The 21,418-nt window shown below is 41.6% G+C and overlaps 1 protein-coding gene across 2 annotated transcripts in view; it reads right to left on the minus strand.

The window, feature by feature from the left end:
- The window catches only part of TPK1 (thiamin pyrophosphokinase 1), a 304,971-nt gene extending 285,711 nt beyond the window's left edge, over positions 1–19,260 (minus strand). For both annotated transcript variants that reach the window (XM_041425230.1, XM_041425229.1), the window contains exon 1: positions 18,918–19,260. In XM_041425230.1, coding sequence (XP_041281164.1) covers positions 18,918–18,960 — 43 coding nt within the window. In that variant the 5' untranslated portion in view covers positions 18,961–19,260. The remainder of the gene's footprint in view (positions 1–18,917) is intronic.
- Between the last annotated feature and the right edge of the window lie 2,158 nt (positions 19,261–21,418).

Here is a 21,418-nt window from a genome sequence, read left to right on the forward strand (position 1 = left end):
AATAAGAACTAGTCTACATATTAATTTCCCCTATACTAGAGGCTTCATCTTTCAGGACATATTTCAATGCAAATACAGGTTTTAATTCCTTTTACATAACACTTGCTAGTCTGTCTTAATAATGCATCCCTCATGCCCAGAAAAATGTAACGAGATAATATGGAATGTCTTTGGAAAATTTCCAGAAATAAGGAGAGTGACAACAAGAAAAGTAATAACAGAGCAATGTTCCCTAACTGCAGAACATGCAAGAGATGCAAGCAGATAACAATACCCTCTCCTGTTATCCAGAAACTTCCCTTGCTAATTTAGCCTTTGAAAAATGTATGGCATTGTCCACATAACATCAAGCAAACCTGTAACATTGTATAAAATATAACTGCTTAATAATGACTTTGTTGAACAGTGTGTTTTCAAGAGAAAAGGAAAAGCATTTTCCCCAGTAATTACCCTTTTAATTCCAATTAGCCAGCCTATCCATACTCTGTATGAGTAAGTGTATTAGGCAGCCTATACACTTACTCTCGATGACCAGGACTGCAAAGAGTGAAGTTTCAACCTTCAGAAGTGTGACAGTAACTTTGCTAAGCTGAATCACAGACAATCACATACAAATCACTACCAAACTCTAGTAGCAGAAGCACAATGTACAGGGGAATCTCCAGACCATCAGGCGCTACAAGCACTGGCCACATGTTTTTTCAATCACGTGCACTTCTATGAGAATTGCAAGGCACAGAACTTAGTTTCATGGACCTCCTGATCACCAGAAAGTGAGACACTGAAAGCAAGGAATCAGTTGCTTAAATCTTAAGTTTTCTAGTGACAAGCCATGTATGTGAACAGTTACCAAAATTTCAGTCTATTATTCAAACTGGGGTCAAAATGAGACCTTTTATGATTTTTCTTATGATTTTGATGATATGAATGCTAGCATTGGAAAATTAAAGACTTGCCCCTCACCTGTCCAGTCCCAGTAAGGGACTGTCTCCAAGAAAAAGCTGAATAGATATCTGGAAGATATTATTTTCAAGCAACTTAATTATATTTGGATAAAAAGCTGCATGGATACTCATTCTTCAGTTCCCAATAGTTTTACTTCAGTTGGGTTTTTTCTTTTAGTTCTTTTGCTTAGGGATGCATTTAAGATAAATGGAAGAAGCTGCTTTCACATAACAAAATAGAGAACATAAAGGGATTTGCAAAAGTTTACTTACCCAGTGGGGCTTGTGCCGTTTAATAAAACTTTCTCATGTGGACAATATCAAACTGCCACTTCTCTCCAAATTCCCTAAACAAATTTAAAAGCAAGGTGCATTGTTTCCTTGCCAGCACAATCAGAGACTCTACAGACTGAGTGATGCCACTTCTAGACAATACAATTTTTATTCCTAGTATGCTCTTAAGGGATTCCCCAGGGAAACTTACTTATTTCTAGCAAACTACAGGAGCACACAGTTGGAATTTCAGTATTTCTTAAGAACCCACTCAGAGAGAAAATATTTCAATACAGTACATATTTTATGATGACCTGGCAATGCCACAGCAACTCACTTACCAAGAAGATTAATACAAGTGTGCACAATAGGTGCAGCCTAAGGTAACTCAGGGGAAAAGATACTTTTACTTACAATCATGGTTAAAAACAGATATGCATTTCATATTTCTAGAAGGATTTGATAAAATCATAGCTATAGAATAAAAAAAATAGGTTAAATAAGGCACTGGAGGTATTGTCAAGTCTCCAACAAAAGAAACAGATCTTTGTGATTTAGTTAAATCCTATGGACCACTGGGAGGTAAAATAACGACCACTTTCATTGCATGGTCTGCGTTAGTTAAGTTATATGTGGACACATCAAGCACTGGAGTGGCAATGTCTACTTTCAAGTTCTTTGACTTTGTTTCCAAAAAAAATCAAATGCCCTCTATCACAGGGGACAGAATTAAAGACCGAAGACAGAAAGGTGACATTAAACAGGCTATATGCTCACTGGACCTCATTCACAATCTCAAAAGAAGCTGGATGCATTTGGTAAAAAACGATTGACATTTATGTTTTTCTCAGTAGGCCTAATTAGGTCTGACATACGTCCATTCACACTCAAATAGGCACAGAAACCTTCAAGGTTATTTTCCAATTATTTCCACCTACAGTGCCTCATTTTGAAAGGACTGGGAATCTGAACCTTCAAAAGAGGCTACAGGTGCTTCTCCTGCATTCTCTCTCAGCAACTGAACACTTAATAAGAAAAGTACTTATTATTTAAAATTCATTACTTTCAAAAAAGGATTTCTAATCTCAGCATCTTTGATTCCATCTTTACTTGTGATTGACAGAATTTTTCATCACCCAAATGGTATAAGTACTGTTCTGATATTGTAAAAGCATTTTAAATGCCCCAAAAGTCAGGTCTGTTCATAACACTATTATTAATGTAGTAACATAAATATCTATTTAAACAGCATAAAAGGTGCTAAAGGATGGTAAAGTAAATTTTCACACATGAAAGAATCAGATAAAATAGCTTCCCCAAAGAGGTTATGAAATATTAAAGATAAAGGTCACTTGAAAAGACACATCACGTTTAGCACTGTGTCATGGGCTGGTGGTAGAATCCCCAAATCAAATTAATCTCTTCTCTTTGCTTTGCTTAAAAAAGCAGAGCTTGCTCTAGGTTTATATAAACATTGTCATGAAATGCCAGAGGTCCATCAGCAGTCAGCTGCATTTCCACAATGGTCAGATTACCTCTGAAAGGACAGAATTCTTAATTTAATTCCTAAATATCACAATATTCTGAATGATCTTTCCTAAATATACTTTTTTCCTGTGATTTTTTCACAGATTTTGTAATCTGCTGTATCATGAACTGAAAACAGCAGTCAAATCAACAATGTTACAAACAGACTATCTCAGAAAAACAAGCCCCAAAAAACCTCTTGGTAGGACCTACATAATTTTTTACACCAAATCTGTTCAATTGGATTTGCTTTGTTTCTGATGATGGCATTCAAACTGTCAGAATCAGAGGCTTTAATCTAAGAAATAGCAAGGACATCCTTTCTGCAAGGATTTAAGGAATGTCCTTTAGGTTCTAAGCAAACAGTAGTTTGTTTAGTTTTAATAAGTTTTAATAAAACCCACAACTTACATGAACATTAAAAGAAATGAAAAGAAGTGCTCTATTGGCTAAACTTCAGAACTTTTCAACACAGTATTTCAGAAAGTATAATTGCCTTCCATTTGTTGATGAGGAACTAAGGCAAAACAAGGTTAAAAACTTACCCAATATTATGCAGCATTGGACTCGGGAAAGAAACCTATGCACCTTGAGGTTCATAATTGGAAATGAAAAAACTGACAAAATGCAACTGTTTGTGCAGCACACAAAAGCCTTTTCCAGAGACAATTGCATAAAAGTGGAATAACCAGCAATATTAATGTTTAAGGCAAAGAATAAATTTCATGGTTTTGAAGAAAAAAATGACAACTTTGTATTTAATAGCTGAGAAACAGTGAACTCGAATGAACATCTGTAGTGTCAGAACAAACCCTCCCTAATACATACAAAATGTTGTAAAGCACTAGGATGTCAAAAATGAAAATGAATTATCAGGTTTGTAGAACAACAGATACTGTTTCAGCTATCTTTTGAATTTCTATATACATGTAATGATCTGCAAAATACCTGTTCTGTACCTATGCCATTTTAGCTGCTCGTTTGGCTGTCAATGCTGTATAAGCTGTGCCTCTGCACAGCTTATACATGGTGTTGAGTAGACACCATGAAGTGCCAGGCTCAGACAGGAGGTTGCTCTCTGCAAGATGAGATTTTTAAGCATTCAAGACAGGAATACTGTTTTGTCATCTATCTCCTCTACCACATGCGTCCTGTGAGGACTTGAGGGTGTGAAGAAATAGAGCAATAATACATTTAAAGTTCACTCTTCTAGTTAAACATAATCTTCAGGAGTATTAGGTGCATATAAATGCCTTCTTAATAGAGAATTTTCTGTATTACATTCAGAGAAGCTTACTGTGTCTGCCTCTGTAACATACCCTAGGTATCTCATACTGCTCCCCATCATCTTATTCTGGAATTCCAACATCACCATTTTAGGATTTGGTGCCAATATGAGCACATTTCAATCAATCCTTAAACACATTCCATTAATGTTTCACTCTCACAAGAGACTGTCTATTTGCTTCTAAAGTCTAAGGAAGACCATAGCATGAATGACAAGACGTTAGGAATAATCAGGAAAACTAGTTTTATGCCCCTAAAGAACAAAATGTCATCTTTGTCTTCTCAGGCAGGAAGTTGTCTTTCCTTAATAAAAAGAATAGCTTTTGGTATCTATCAAGTAAATCCAAATCATTGTATCATTAGAGATTACTCATATTTATTCCCGCATCTTGCTTCATTTCTCCCCTCAGTTTTATGACATTATCTTCCGTGTCATCTACGATCACAGCCTACTGTGAGAGAGTAGCAGAAAAACCAGCACTACCACTACCCCTTTCCTTCCCTAGGGAAATCAGCTTTAGCTTCTGCTACTCCAGACTATCCAGGAACTTAGGATATAACAGTACAGGAAATACTCTTCCCCAGCCTCCTGCTCTCCCCTTGCCATCTCTAAGCATTTAATTTCTATGAAGCAGTTGTTATCAGTTACTAAGCACTGTCATTTCACACACCTATTGAAGGCTACCAAAACAAATTAAAGGGTTAAGAAAAATCACAATGTAAGCAAAGCACACCTCTCTTGATGTGAGATATCAATGCAAATATTTCAGTGTCATACCCTTCCCCTAACTGCTGTAGGTTAGTAGCTCAAACTTTATGTATATAGCAACTAAATAACAAAACTAACAAAAAAATCCTACCAAAACCCCAGCTGTATAGTAAGAATATAGCTTGTTTCAAAGCCCCAGTTTGTGTGCCAAGAATGTGTTGTGAAGCCAGTGGTTTGTTGCACACCACCCCTCAAACGCTGTCATGTTTTGACAACGCTGCCACCAATTCTGAGTTTTAAAGCTGAAGAGAGGGTAGATGTTCACCTCAGCCATCTGCCAATGCAGCAGATGAACACGATGCAGACATTCCATAACTGATATACCTCAACTCAACAGAAATCCTGTGACTTGAGACACACTTTCTCACGGGAGATTATGACTATAGAAACTACAGTGACAGCACAATTTTCCTCAAGAGTGATATGCATGAAAACTAAATATATTAACTCTTTCACTATAAAGTAGATTAAACGATAGAAAATCTCTTTGCAGATGCATTCTCTTGCTGATTTTTACCCTCAGAAACACATAATTGGAGCTTTTGAAAAAAAATTAGGAGGTATTATCTGAAAGAAGCTTTCTTTTTGGAAAATGCATAGTCCCTTCTGGACATTTAGAGAAAGCATATTCCTAGAAAATTCATCACAGCCTATTGAACACACTTGTGTTTCTTATCAATATGAAAGATCATCTGTAAAACTAATAATATACCAGAATTTGTAAATGTTAAGGGTTTTTTTTTCAAGGTAATCCCTCTGAAATCTCTAAAAATTCAAGCGCCAATTATCAGCAGTATGGAAACAGATCAAATGAAATTACAGAGGCAGATTTCACCATCTGGAAAACTCAGCAATTTCTGCATACAGTTTTTGCTCCTTATTTCAGAACTTACAGAGCTTCACTCCTCACACCACTTTTCACACATTTGTGAACTTTTCACATCATCTGTGATTTAGCTAAAAATAAATGTTATTACTGTACTGCAGAAGAAAACATCATTAATATGCAGTCTGAAAACTATAGACCACAAGAACAAACCCTGCTGGTCTGAGCAGCCCAGATGAAGCCAGCCTGATTGCCTGAGTGACAATGTGTGCAGAAATGGCCTGTCCTCCCTTCTGAGACTAATATGCACACAGGTAACTGCCTCTGGCTCTACAGATATGACTCTTAAATTCTCATCTCAGTCTTCTACAGTTTTGTACATTGAAGTTTTGTACATTTGTTTTATTCTTCTGCCCCTAAGCAGAATCAGTTCTCTGATCTGATTCTACTTCATTATTCTTCATGTACCCTTGAAAAAGGAAAGGCTCCTAGCAATAGGGACTGCATCCTCTCAAATAATGTATTCCAGTGCTTCCTCCTGCTACTTGCATGTTTTTCCCCAAATATCTAACTCAAGCCATCCTTGCTATGGCTGAAATTAATTTCTTACCCAACTGCAATATAATTGGCGCATATTTCCAAGGTCTGGTTTGTACGCTCTTGGGGAAACTATGAACAGGACAATTCTGTCCAGATACACTGTGAACTGCAAAGGTTCCTCCACTGAATAGAACAGCAGGATCTCCTTCCTAAATTCTCTTCTTCTCATAGCTTCTTCTCTCAAGAAAAGTCACAAAATTCCTTTTACCTAGTATTTGTATCATAAAATGTGCATTTTCCATATGTATTTGCTGCTTAGAGAAAAGAAGAAAAGTAAAGACTAAAGAGCAAAGGACAAGATTACAAAACTAGAAGTTTATAAATTCACACAAAATATTACTATCTCTTCCTATGTATTAACTTTAGATTTCCTCTCTACTGTTCTAATTTACATTATATGGGCTGTGTAACTACACTGGTTTAGAGTTCAGCCCCTTTGTTAATACTTGGAGGCCTTACATTTATTCAGTTTCAATTCTGCTCTCAAAGGAAACTGGCTATTTATTTCAGCAAATGTATTCAAGAAATGTAAATCCAGCAAGAAACAGAATAGTTGTGCACAATGTTATATAAGTTTAGCATAACTATTCATTTCACTGTCTAAATCCAAGCTTTTTTTTTCTCCTTGTGAGATTCACAATTATAATATTTATAGATAAATAGAATAGATTCTATGGAAATAATTTCAAAGCTTTTGATAGCTCATGGTAACTAACAGTAAATTCAGCACAGTGTGTAGTAAAATCTTACTGCAGTAACTTCTTCTTGCAACTTAGGAACAATAACAAAATATTACATGATTTTTGGGTGTTTCTTTTTTTTTTTTCCCATTTTAAAAACACAATTGACTCAAGACATAAGGAAGAAGTACTGCCCTCTAAATTTCTGAATTGCATTGCAAGAGCTCTGAAATCTGCTCCTTATTCTCCAACATCTCCTTTGTTTCACAAGACTACCCACTTCATACTCCATACTGCAGGATATACCCATCCCCAGATATATCCATTCCTCTCTTTCCTCACAAGTCTGTCCATTCTACTTAAAGAGAAAGGAAAATAAGCCTCTCCTTTGGCAGGCCGTGTTTCAAATTTTTAGACTAAGAAGCCAGAAAGGACCACTGTGACAATCTAGTTTGGCCTTTTGTATAAAGGATAACCCGAAACTCATTCTGGTTTCAATCTGAGTTGCAGCTGACTTAGGCAGATTGTACATCAGTGTTCCTCTAGGTACAGTATTCAAATGGTTGAGGTACAGTATTTAAATGGTTGGTTATTCTTTCCCATGTTAAAGATCAGTACCTGATTCAGGTATGAATTTGTTTGGCTCCTATGTTCAACTTCTGCCCAACCTCTGCATCTTATAAATACCCTTCTCTGCCTGACAAAATATAGCTAAATCCAATGCAAATAACAGATTACACTGTGTTACTTAAAGAGCATTCCTCCTTAAGTGCACCCCTGGGACAGACCTGACACCTCCTTACTGGAGCTGGCTGACACAAAGCTTTTGGCAACAAGTACGCTATCAAAACATCTGTTGTGACCCCCTTGGAAGCATCCCCCCTCCCACACCATATGGCCATCGCCACCGAGTGGTACCCAAGGCCACAACCCAGCTCTCATCACTCCCTGTCCTCTCTGGGGATGCCAGACACTGAGAGATAATCTCACACACACTTCACACTTCATCAGCAGGGAGAACAGCCTGCTGCAGTGAAAGGAGACATGCCAAGCATGTCCATGTTACCACACACTCTGTCCATGTTGCTGTCAGAAAACTCTGCTCATGGAGTCCATGTTGTATACGCTAAAGGAAGGGGATTTTTTTTTTAATTTTTTTTTTTTTTTATCTAGCACTGCTATTGCTCCTTCCAAGTACCAATTGCTTTCTGTGTAACTGGGTGTACACCTGGGGCTTTGTCAACACAACAATGGCAGCTGTGGGTCCGAGGAGTGGCAAATAAAAGACAAACATGGTCACAGAAACACAGCAAAAAGATTACACAGCAGATCAAACTTCCTACTGACTTAAAGTCTTTTGCTGGCACAAAAAATTAACTTATGATCTTATGACAGGATAGCAGACTAAGAGAAAATAAGAAATTCTTCCACAAGGTCAAGTGACAAAATCTGTTACTATTGATCAGATAAATACAGCAGCAGCATTACTACTCACCAGTACATTAGAACAGTGATGCAAAGAGAGGCACAGGGAACTAAGAGATTTAGTTTCCAAGCAAAAACCCTACTAACAAGTCAGTTCAAGGAAGAACATCTGGTATCAGTGATTTTATTTCCCACAGCTACAAAATGACCATTTAAATCCTCTGTTCATAGTTATCAAAGTCATTAGAAAGGCTCAAAGCCCATGCATACAGTACTAAATGTCACTCCCACAGTGGATCCTGTGCAAAGAAAGCAAAGCTAATAGGAAGGCACTCTTGATAACAGCAGGAACACACCAGCATCTCAAGAAGAGAAGAACTGAAGATAACACCAATCTACAGTGAAAGTTATATCATGGAATGATAGAAAGGTTGAGGTTGGAAGGACCTTAAAGATCACCTAGTTCCAGCCCCCCTGAAATGGGCAGGGACACATTCCACTAGACCAGGTTACTCAGAGCCTCATCCAACCTAGCCTTGAACAATTCCAGGGATGGGGCACCCACAACTTTTCTGGACATCTTATTCCAGTGCCTCACTACTGTCAAAGTCAAGAGTTTCCTCCTCAAACATAATCTAAACTTACCCTCTTTCACATTAAACCATTCCCCCTTGTCCTACTACATGTCCTTAGCAAAAGTCCCTCACCAGCTCTCTCACAGGGCCCCCTGAAGTACTGGAAAGCTTTAGAGGTTGCTCTATGGTCTGCCCAGAGCCATCTCTGCTCCAGGCTGTACAATCCCAGGTCTCTCAGCCTGTTTTCATAGGGGAGTTGTTCCAACCCCTTGAGCATCTTTGTGGCCCTCCAGCAGATCCATGTCCTCATTCTGGGGTCAAGAGAGCTTGACACAGTACTCCAGAGGGGATCTCATGACAGTAGAGTCATTAGATCAGTTTGAGACAAAATCTTGTGGCTGTACCTTTCAAGAACACTGCTGTGCAGAGTCCAGAAAGCCAAACATTAACTTGCCCTTAACAAGTTTCCTCAGTATTGTCCGCTTTCCTTCTTTCTTGCTGTATTTTTTTTAGAATAAATCAAGCTCTTCTTTAGGAAACTTGAAAGGCAAATTTTCCATTTGCAGCAGGAAATGGCAATATGGAGACAAACACTTTCATATCAGAGCTTAATCACCTCCACTGTGCCCAGGTTGACTCATTATGAAATTTGGTGATCACACATTGCCCAAGAGCTATTTTTGTTGCATCCGCAGCAGCTAAGACACTACACCACTTCTTCTGGCACTCCAAGTGTCCAAGCAGCAGATCTTTAGCTGCCTGACTCTCAAGTTGCCCTCTAACATGTTTTCTCTTTTGGATTTACAGTATGGCAAAACACTGCTTAGATGCTTATTAAACATATCTGTAAACTGAACAGGGAAACAACTCCATATGAGAACAGAAGCTATACTCACAAGGCTTTGCTTTACCCTCTACAGCTTGTAGAACACTAATTTCCTGAAATGAAAGTGTTGCACGACTCAAAGTATCTGCATTAGAGGCAGTCGGTAACATTTAAAGCACACAGAGATCTTGATGCCTCGTAAGTATTACTGATGCACAAGTTAAACTCCCTGGTATAAACCTCACTTCAGCCTCCAGGATTTCCCCACACATAACTCTCATCAAGAGTACAAAGTCTCAAAATGGAGCACCTGGAGATTGATGCTATTTCCACAGCTGCTCTGTGACATATGTCAACCCCAGGAAGGCTTTGAGTGATTTAAGTCACATTATCTGCTGAAAAACTGCCCAGGTGCAGTTTCAAACCAACAGCCTTTTAACTCATCCTGAAAAACGAGACCTTTACCCTTAGCTCTGGTCTACGGGTCAGTGCTTTGCCTGCCACACTTAAATTAGCTATAATTACAGAAGAAAATAAATCTCACACACAGATTTCACTGACATACCAGCACCCTTCTTCTGTGAAAGCTGAATCACAGAATCGTTAAGGCTGGAATGAACCTCTGGAGATCATTTAGGCCAACCCTTCTGCCAAGGGAGGGTCACCTAGAGCAGGTCACAGGAACTCATCCAGGCACAATCTGAATGTCTCCAGAGGAGACACTCCACAACCTCTCTGGGAAGCCTGTCCCAGTTTTCTGCCACCCTCAATGTAAAGAAGCTCTTATGTTGAGCTGGTACTATTTGTGTTTTAGTTTACAGCCATTGCTCTTTGTTCTGTTGCTGAGGGGCACTGAAAAGAGTTTGGCATCGTTCTCTTGGCACCTGCCTTTGAGACATTTATATGCATTAATAAGACCTCCTCTTAGTTTTTTCTCCAGATGAAACAGGCCCAGTTCTCACAGTCTCTACTCCTAAGAGATGTTCCAGACCCCTGATCATCTTTCACCGGACAAGTAGTTCCACTTTTTTCTTGTACTGTGGATCCCAGAACTGGACACAGCACTCCAGATGCGGCATCACTGGGGCTGAGTAGAGGCGCAGGATCAGCTCCCTGGACTTGCTGGGCACATTCTTCCTGATGCACCCCACAATACCATTGGCTCACCTGGCCACAAGGGCTCACAATCAACCTGGCATCCCAGGTCCTTCTCCAGTAGGTCAGCCCCCAACCCATACTGGTGCTCGAGTTCTCTTCTTTCATGTGTGCTTACACAGAATACATAATTGTGAATTGTGTCTGTGGGGAAAAAAGAGAAACAAGAAATAGAAGAAAGAATGCCTTTCCAGACACACTTTGCTGTGTCTGCACCCAGCAAGTCCACAGACACCCTTACTGACACTGTCATGGAAGTCAAAGCTCTTCTAGTTGAGACCCCATTGTTTTGTAACATCAACATATTTTCCTTCTGCAGTAAAGCCAGCTTCCTTCTGTGAGACACACAGACAGTTTTTACCACCAAAGACACTGAACAATCTGGTCAAAAACGGTACATATAAATACTTCTTAACTACTCACGTATTGCTGTGTTGCCCAGTATCATTGTTGACCAGATAATTTGAGATAAAGGACAGACCAGAAAAAAAGAGCTACAGTAAGAGAAAACAAGCAATAAAAGCAAACAGAACCCACACCACTAGTCACAACTACAGAATAAATAAATAATTTGTGAGGGTACAGGTTCTGCTCCTACTGAATTCACTGGCTGGCTTCCTATTTATTTCAATTGGCCTGATAAACACATGCATCCCTCCAGCTTCTGTCCTGCCAGAGAGGAAATCTGGCAGACAATCCATCAACATAAGCTACAAAGAATCAGCACTAGCACTGTGAAAATTCAACTGCCATTCAAAATAACATTCAAAGCTAGAAATTACAGGAAAAGCCTTCCAGCAGCTTCAACTGCTATTGGATATACAGCAATAAACTTAATTTAAAGCAATCCAAAAGCTACTAAGTGTGCTCTCTATGTAGAATTTACCTAACAGAACATTCCTGTAAAACTTTAAATTCTCAATTCTCTTTTTAATTTTGTAAAAGCACTACTACACACTGTTAATCATATTCCTCATGTTTAAGGTCAGACTGGAATGGAATGGAGAACCTGTTTCCACAAACTCACATGTAATTCACCACAGCTATATTTTACAAAAAATGTAAGGCAAAAATCTGGAGAACTGGTTATATTGCAGCTATACCCTGGTGGAAGGGACAACTGATATTCAGCTCTTTTCCATCTTGAAGTTATTTGGCTATAGATCAGATTAATTAACATTGCTGGACACACTGCAAATTCCCCTGTCTGTGTAGAAAGCAGAGATAGGAAATGTTCTGTGCTGTACCAAAAAGTGGTTGTACACATCTGAGTTCTCTCTTGTTGATTTACTACATTTTGTACTCGATTAGATCTACTACTGGGTTGTTGGGATTTTATTTGTTTGTGGGTTGGTTCTGTGGTTTGTTGGTTTATTTGCTAATCTGGGGTTTTTGTTTGGTTGGAGAGCAGAAGGAGAGAAGCATCCCCCCTCCTTTTAGCCACATTTTTCAACAATGGTACTTTGAGACTGGCATGGTTATTTTTATGTCACACAGGGAAAAAAAAAATTAAAAAGTTATTACATTTGTAACTAGTAATTTCCCCAGACAAAATTAACAGTGTTGTTCTTAAAGGTCCTAACCTCTGAGTTTACATCCAAACCTAAAACTCATTAGAAGTGAAAGCTGATGAGAATTGACTAATGAAAAGAAGCTTCTAATCCTTCAACTTGTTTTCAGGTGGCTTCTTTACTTGCGTTTTTTTAGTCTGCTTTTTTTAAGACATTGATTCTAAGTTTCACTCTTGATGATACTATTTTCTAAAAAGATTGATATCTCAGGATGTCCAAATCTAAAGCAAATGCACAAGGATGCCTGGGATTTGTTATTTTGGATCTTGAAAAATCTGAAATCTACCAGGGTTATGTTTTCTCCTGAGTAAATAAAGTGCTTAATTTCTGTGCTTCATATTCAATTTCTCCATAAATCAAACTTAGATGAGCTTAGTAAACAGGATAAAAAACAAACAAATCCTCTTCCATTTTCCACTTCCAGAAAGTAAAACTACCTTTTATATATAGGTATACACACATATTTCAGATATAGCATAATGCTAAAGGTGCTGTGAAACTGCTGTAGTGTTTTAAGGGTTGATGAGAGACATGCAAGTGAGTACAGCAGAGGTGAAACAAAAGCTGAAAGTCCACTATTCTCCTTGACTATCTGTACCTTCTTAAGATTAATATTTTGCTCTTGTAACACTAACAAGTTTAAACGGTTTTCAGTAGTCCTGCACACATGCAATTGGATACAAGCAACATGAACACTTGATGACTGGAACAAGTGGATTTCCCATCTTCTTATCTCCTTAAATCACATGAGGAAAAAAAAAAAAAAAAAAAGGGGGGGGGAAAAAAAAAAAAAAAGGGAGGAAAAAAAAAAAAAAAGAGAGAGAGATGAGAATAAATAAATAAATAAATAAAACTACAGGAGATCAGCTAGTGTATTTCCTAGATTTAAGCCTCAGCTGACGGAAAATAACAAGACCTTCCAAAAGGAATTTAATTTATCCAGGTGCTTTACTATCTGGCAAGCAGTAACGAATGTTTTTGTCTCAGAAATTTCAGTAGCATCATTATTGCTCTTATACTCGATGGGGTCTTGAAGATTTTTTGTTAGTTTGGGGTTCTTTTTGTTAGGTTGCTCATTTGCGGTCCTTTTGGAGGTGAATTTTGTTTTAGTTTTTGGTTTGTTCTTTTTTTTTCTTTTTGTGATTTCTGAGATGACTTCAGACCCCTCCACCATCATATTCCCAGTCAAAAGAGAGCTATGCCCTGTTCATGACTGCAAGATATGGAACTATCAGTGCAGACACTGCAAAACATGAGAATCCAACAACCATATAAACAGCAACTGAAGTCAACACGTCTCAAGTGGTGGCCCTGTGTGTGTACAAAAACAAGTAAAATAAGTAAACATCTATTCTTCATTTTCCTGTTAGCTCTAATGGTTAAATGTGCCTTGTTAAAATGGTTAAAGATGCCTTGTTACCCCATTCCAAATAACACACCTGCACAGAAAGCATTAAAAAAAAAAAAAAAACTCCAAAAGCTTTCCATGAATGAAAGCAAATATCTAAAAGAAAGTGGTGAGGTTAACAATGAATGTGTTTTTTAAATGCCATTCTGCCTGTAATACTTCACTCACAAGTGCATCTGTAAGTACTCTATACAATAATACTTACAAAACAAATGCTGACCCAGCACAGCAGATTAGCAAGCAGCAGGGTCTGAGTAACTGAATATTAACAGCTACTTCAAAAACAAACTGATGAGTTTCAGGTAACTAGACTAGATTAATGGTGTTGCTACTTAAATGAAATGAAGAACAAGAGTAGGTCAGCAACATTCACAGAAAAATGCTTTCAAAATGCTTTTTTATTTAAGTTAAAAAGACAGAATAATGTAACAGCCATATGGAAGCGCTTCCTAATTTTAATAAGGAATGCCAGTAGTAGTCTTAAAAGAACTGACACCCCTGTTAACACTTTCAGTTTAAGTGAATTCAGTAACAGCTTTTGAATTACCTGATTCACCTGAAAACTTCACTAGCCAGACCCAACAGCTGTGGCACAAATCCTGCAAAATTGCAGAGCTATCCATTAGTTTGGGACTCCACACCGTTTCCATACACCTTTAAAATTCAGGAACCAACAGAGACCATCAGGTTGATTTTCTAGCCCCACGACTGTCTTGACTCCTACCACAGAGTTTTGTGAATTAGATGGCAAGACAATGCATCATAGATACCTTGGAGAGCTCTAGTAAAGCGACATTTAAACAGTCATTGGCACGTGTACCAGGCCGGAGGTCATTTACTGAATGGCAAACATGTCACTGTTTCACAAGATAACTTTGACTCCTTAGTGCCAGATAAAAGGGAACATTAAGGAAGAGGTTCAAGCCCCAGGCATTTTAAAGGAATATGGTGATACAATCCTTTCAGAGGTAACTCATTTACAGCCAGTAACATTTCCAGAAGACATGGAGTAAAGGAAGAGACAATCAAGCTTGCAGAATGATGGAAGACCATTCAGAGCATATTGTTGCTTCCACTTGTTCTCTTTGCTTTAAATTCAATGCAGGATTTTATAGTCCCTTTGCACAAAGAGATGACTATATATTTTTCTCCATAATTCTGAAGCAGTCTTTGTCCTCTGTGTTGTAGATGTGTCTCTCATGGTATACAGACGACCTTGCTTCAGTGAGATAAAGACAGCATACCCACTTCTGAGCAAACCACATCTTAACCACCAGTTCTGAACACAGTGTAGTTCAGGAGTGTATGTGACTTGGGGCATGGAGAAGTGGGGACAGGGAAACCAACTTTCACTGGTAGCACAGGCTCCCTGTCACTCACAGCAAGCTCAGCTCCAGCATACCCTCGGCAAGGCACAGAAGAGAGCAGAGGGAGAAATAAGATTTGCCACTTCTTTGCAGCCCCTCCACCTCTCCAAGGCAAGACACTCATATTGGGAGCTGTTGAATGATAAACTGAGGAAGATATCCTCCTTCTGCATCACTCCACTTGATAAAACCAATACTGAGCCACTTTAAGGACTGTGCAAGGCAAGGAATGATTAATCACATCTGGAGACGAGCAAGAATCCAGGCCATGCTACAGCAAGCAATGTAAAACGTTCCCTGTGAGTGCCTGGCAAACTGGCACTCTGCCCTTCTCAAAATCTCAAGTGGTATTCAGGGGCAACCTTATTAGACGATGCTACAGCACTTCCACTGTTAAGCAGTCACAAACACAGCACACTCAGCTCCCAAAGTTCACGGTATTAAAATAATAAATTAGAAACACTTGTCTCTCTGCAGAAGTGCCTGCAGCACAGTCTGGGACAAGCAGTAGGAGGCAATGACAGTGTAAGAGAAGGGTATAAACAGCAGGAGGGAAATGTCGAGTCAATCAAAGGATGCTCCAGATAAACAAAGCTACTCTTGTCATGAACTCACAGGCTGCAGTGTGACATCATTAGGAACCTTCTACAAGACCCTTCCCTGTGAAGCTTCTCCCTGACCCTTTCACACATTATACAGGTATCTGAGGTGGAGCGTTCTATGAGACTTTTTAAAGGTTTCCTTCCATGAGGAAATTAAAAAAAAAAATTTTTAATGTGCAAGACATAAATTTAGACTCAATCCCACTTTAAATTCTATCTTGTTACCCATTCTGAACTATGTTAAGCAAATCAACATAGTTCTAAAGTCCACAGCATGGTGTTCTAACTGCAGCATGGTGATTTTCAACTGTGCTCCAGCTGTTTGATTGAATAATGTTCAAAGTCCCTGAGCATACTAGTTAGCACAGTAGCTCTCAAATATCTATTACTTGAACATCAATCAGGTGAGATAGAGAGAGATGTACAATCTAAGAACTCACTTTAACTACACTAAAATTACCAAGGCATACATGGCCCTGAAATTCCAATTCAGCTATCTAATATTATAATGCTCTAAAACCTGGGAGTGTTTTACTCTACCCTGTATCAACAAAAGAATAAATTCTGAACAACTTCAAAACAGAAACAAAGTAATTAATAATTTTCAAACATAGCTGATTAATCCTTCACAGAGTCCCCCCCCCCCACCATAAACACAGTCACACATTGCTATACATAATACTATTTCTAGTGTTGAAGGAAAGGGGCAAGGCCCATAGTGCTTCAATGGCCTCAAAAGGGTTTATTTTGTAAGCTCATGTTTAGCTTCTAAGAAGTGCCATGTTCTTCACTGATTAGCTTTATACTATTTGGATACTTAAATACCTATCCCAATGAAACAGATGGAGGAACTACCAGTAGGTACTTTCTCCAGAAGAAATTGGGAGGCTCATTTTAGCTATCCAATTTTGAAAACCTTATTTCTGAGTTCCCCAAGTGGGATACCAGAGTTTAAACGGTGGAATTGCCAAATAAATCTGCTCAGCGTTGAATACTTTGAGCAGGCTAATTCAGTTGGTAATGCTGGTAATGAATGTCTGTAATGATGACAAGGATCCTGATGAAGTACCACTGTGCATTTTACAGGCACAGCCTGTATAACCAACTGATCTGTAGGCAAGAAGCAGACTTTTCTTTCAGAGAAGCAGGCTTCTTTACATCCAGCTGGAGCCTCTGGTATGAGAAGGCTTTCTTGTGGGTCACAAGAAAACTGAACAAATATCTCCAATCTTCAAATCCAACCAGACATAACAAAAAAGACAGGCAATTCCTGGAAACTGAGGACATATGGTAGCCCTTGCATTGTACAATGTCTATCAAAGGCAACTATCTTATAATACAGACAGCAATGCTGGTACTTCCACAGGGATAAATTTATAGAATCATAAAACATTAAGGGGTTGGAATGGACCTTATAAATGACCTGGTTCCAATCTTCCCTGCCATGGATAGGGACACCACCACCCACTAAATCAGGCTGCTCAAGGCCTTATCATATATGGTCTTGAACAGGGTCAGGGTTGGGGCATCCACAGCCTCTCTGGCTGTTCCAGTGTCTCATCACGCTCACAGTAAAGAATTTCTTCCTAATATCTATAACCTGAATTTCCCCTCTTTGAATTTGAGCCTATTATCCTTGTCCTATCACTACAGCTCTGGATGGAGAGTCCCTCTCTGGCTTCCCCATAGGCCCCCTTCTGATACTGGACACTTGCTATGAGGTCTGCACACAACCTCACAGCAACCTCTTCTCCAGCCTGAACAGCCCAATTTTGTCAGCCTGTCCTCACAGGACAAGTGCTCCAGTCCTCTTACCAATGAAAGGCAGCTTTTTGTTTGGCCTTATTACATACTCAATAATCACTCCTTGTATACAAGAGGACAACATATCACAATGAATCAAAGTTCACCCATTAAAATCTCGCCTACATGCTCATTCCCTCTTTCCCCCCAAAGCAACAGTGTGTCTCAAAGTCCACATCCACACACTGTCAAATACACATTTCTGACAAGAACACCTTGAGTGCAGCTTTACCTGTTAGTAGTTTTGACCATATCCTCAAGTTTTGAAGAATCAGAGCAAAGCATGACTTAAAAAATATATCATAGTGGAATGAATTCAAACATGCTCTTAAAATGCTAGCTGTAAAAACGTACTGAATTGTTGAAAGTGTGCATTCTGTTAAACTCTGCCCTTCCTACAGACCTTACTAGTAAATAAATAACAACAGTTACCTCAATGCAGCAGCTGGTGTCTGTGCCAGAACAGAGTAGAAAAGAGCAGTGTCAGTTAGAATTCAGCTGCTAGGCCAAAAAGATTTTTATGCAGCTTTAGAATCACATTATAGAAAGATAAAAATATTTACTGTTTAGATTCGTACCACTGAACACCAAATTGGACCCTACTGAATTACTGTGCAAACCCAGAGAGAAGAAGAGACACCTATTCCAAACTGTGTACAAGCCACTTGGAGAAGTCTGTGCTTATTACAGGTGACACATAATAAGGTTAATGATGCATATTAATAAAGCTCACCTCTCAGGTCTCAAAAATAGTATCAAAACCACATGACTGTTGGAAACCTTGAGAAAACCAAAGAAAACCCTGAACACAAACCTCAAAGCTTTGCTGCGCACAACTGAAGGGCAAGGCAGGGCGCAAGGGTGGCTCTAGAGCAAAGCACACGGGCAGGAGGCGGGGAGCCAAAGGCACAGGGCGGGTGGATGCCAAGCCCAGGGACCCCTCGGCCCAGGGGGCAGCCAGGAGATACGGGACAGCCAGGCGTCACCGCAGCGCTCTGCCCGGCCACGCCGAGAAAGCGGTGGCAGCAAACGGAAAGCACCGACTGAACCCGAAGGGCTCGGGGTTTAAATGACAGCTGGGACTCCAGAGGAGGTTAACAGGGTACCAAGGCGCTGCACTGAGCCCAAAGCTCAGCCTCAGCGGGGCGGACACGCGGCGGGGCAGACACGGGCGGTGTTCCCGCAGTGGGGCTCGGCGGGGCAGGCTCGGGGCGGGGGGCGCGGCCGCCCCTCTCCCTCTCTTCCGTCTGCTGCCCGGCTGGGGCGGGAGGTACCGTACCGGCGGGCAGGAGGCATTCCAGCGGCGTGAACGCGCCCTCCATGGCCCCGCGGGACGGGCAGGCACACGCCACAAGCACGGGCGGGACCGGCGGCGGGGGGGCAGGCGGGGAGCAGCCGTGCCCCTTCCCGGTCTCCCCGAGGAACGCCTACAGCCACACGGCCGCGGCGGCGGCTGCGCCCGCCCTTGCAGGCGACAGGCGGCGGCTCTGCCCGGGTACCTTCGGCCGCGCGTCCTCCTACATCCCCCGGCCGGGACCAGGGACCGGTACCGGGACCAGGGACCGGCACCGGGATGTGCTTGGCACCGGGGCGGCAGGGCAAGCCGAGGGAATCGATGGCCAGCCGCCGCAATCCGTTGCTCGGCGGTTGATTCAGCAGCGGAGAGGAAAGGCGGGACATGTTGATTGGCAGCAGTGGAAGCCTATGGGCCCGCGACGAGGGGGCGGGGCTAAGGGAGGGCTCCGCCCCCGGCAGCGCCTGTGCGCGCCTGAGGCGGGAGAAGGAGAGAGCGGGAGGGAAAGGGACAAGGACGGCGGTAGGAGAGCTAGGGAGGGCACAGGGAGCGAGCGAAGGAGTACCCGGCCTCTCTGGGCACCTGAGCAGTGCCCACCTCGGCACACCGACGCTCAGGGAGGGCCGCGAGCACCTGCGGCGCTATACTGAGCGCTTGGCTTGGAGGGAAAGTCCTCAAATGGCTTTCAGCCCATGGAAACTGGAGAGAAATAAAAAGTGCCAGGAGTGCCAGCGCCCTCGGGATGCAGGGAAAGCCGTGCCGGAGAGCTGGCAGCATCCCGGCTCTGCTGTCCCCGCCTGTGCCCTTGCAGCTTGCCCAGAATGATGCGGCATTCCTACGTGCCGCTTAAGTCTCAATTAATAAAATTTCAATAACATCACAAAACTTGTCAAATTCGCAGTTTCTTCTCGCTCAGAACTCTTAATTAGGGCGTTAATCATCCTCAGGCATAAATGGACAACACTGCAAAATTCAAGTTTGCTCTGGGAGCATAGGGGGATAGGTTTTGACACGTGTCAATAATGTGTTTCCACCTCCTGGAGCGGCCCTTGTCCCTGCAGGAGTCCCTCTTCAGCCGCTCCGTCTGGGACAGCGCGGCATCGCCTCGCACCCAGCGGCGTTCCCGTCCCCCGGCTGCTCGGAGCTGAGCTGGCACGGCTGCTCTCCCGGAAGCTCGGAGGGAGCGCAGCGGAGCCGAGCCCTGCAGCAGAGGGCAGCAGAGGAGCGCCGGTCCTTCCCTCCGTGTCTTCCTTCCATCCGGTCCGTCTGTCCGTCCGCAGCCCCGGCAGCGCGGCTCGCAGCGGCCGGCAGGGTCCGCAGAGCCCCGCTCGGAGCCGCCGCGCCGCTGTTCGGGCGTGCCCTGCGCCGCGGGCTGGGACCAGACGGGAGGACAAGGTCTCCTTCTCCTGGAGAAAGCATGAGCGAGGTCCATAGGCTAGATGCTCCCAGGGGTATTTTCCAACCTAATAATTATGTGGTTGCTTGTCAGTGAGGGTTTCCAGTCAAATCGAAGGGAAATGGGACCAACATGTCAGCCCGTTCCTCAACCCGTCCTGTTAGTCTGAGACTCACACTCAGATCAACATGACTGAAGTGACTTCAGTGGTGGGCTAGTCTGGGCTACATTTTTAGGACAAGGGGGAGTGGCTCCAAACTAAAAGAGGGCAGGTTTAGATCGGATATTAGGAAGAAACCCTTTAGGGATTTACAGTGTGGTGAGACACTGGAGCAGGTTGCCCAAAGCAGTTGTAGATGCCCCAGCCCCCGGCGTGTTCAAGGCCAGGCTGGATGGAGTTCTGAGCAGCCTGGTAGTAGAAGATGTCCCTGCCCACTAAAGGGGGATTGAAATTATCCAGATGACCTTGAAGGTCCATTTCAATGCATGCCATTCCAGGATTCTGTGGTTACCGTTTTGGCTATAGGTGAACCTTTGGTTTTAATGGTGCAAGCACCAAACCTTTGCTTGGACCTTTCAGATAAGCTGCCCTGCCACCTATAAGAGACTACATTGTATAAGCAATTCTGGTCTACAAAGACTGATAGAAATTTAGAAGTATTGCAAGTATTCATGCCTTGGCAATGAGAGAAATGAGAGATTATTGGGAAACAAGGAAAATATATTAAGGACATCAAAAGATTACTGTTTTTTACACTACAGAAACAGAAAATGGTTTGTTACGCTTTTGTGCCATTTAAAATTTTATTTCCTCTACTTTGAGGACTTGAATTTCAAAGGCCCTTAGGACATTGGTATCATCTCAGGGTCCTTCTTCAAACAGGTTAGAAACAACCAGAATTAGGAAGAAGTAGCCTGCTGTCTTTTCCAGGAATGGAGACCATGTGGGGGCTATCATGCGGGTGGCCAATGCTCTCATCCTCTTAATTACATTCTCTTCCACTCTGCCTCCCCACCCTGCTTCCTTTCAATTTTGACAGGCACTTTTCAGTTGCTGGGTAATACTATCAAAGCTTCTCCAGGATAGCTT

This window comes from Onychostruthus taczanowskii, unplaced genomic scaffold (assembly GCF_017590055.1).
Source record: "Onychostruthus taczanowskii isolate IOZ18803 unplaced genomic scaffold, ASM1759005v1 scaffold88, whole genome shotgun sequence".
NCBI lineage: Eukaryota > Metazoa > Chordata > Aves > Passeriformes > Passeridae > Onychostruthus > Onychostruthus taczanowskii.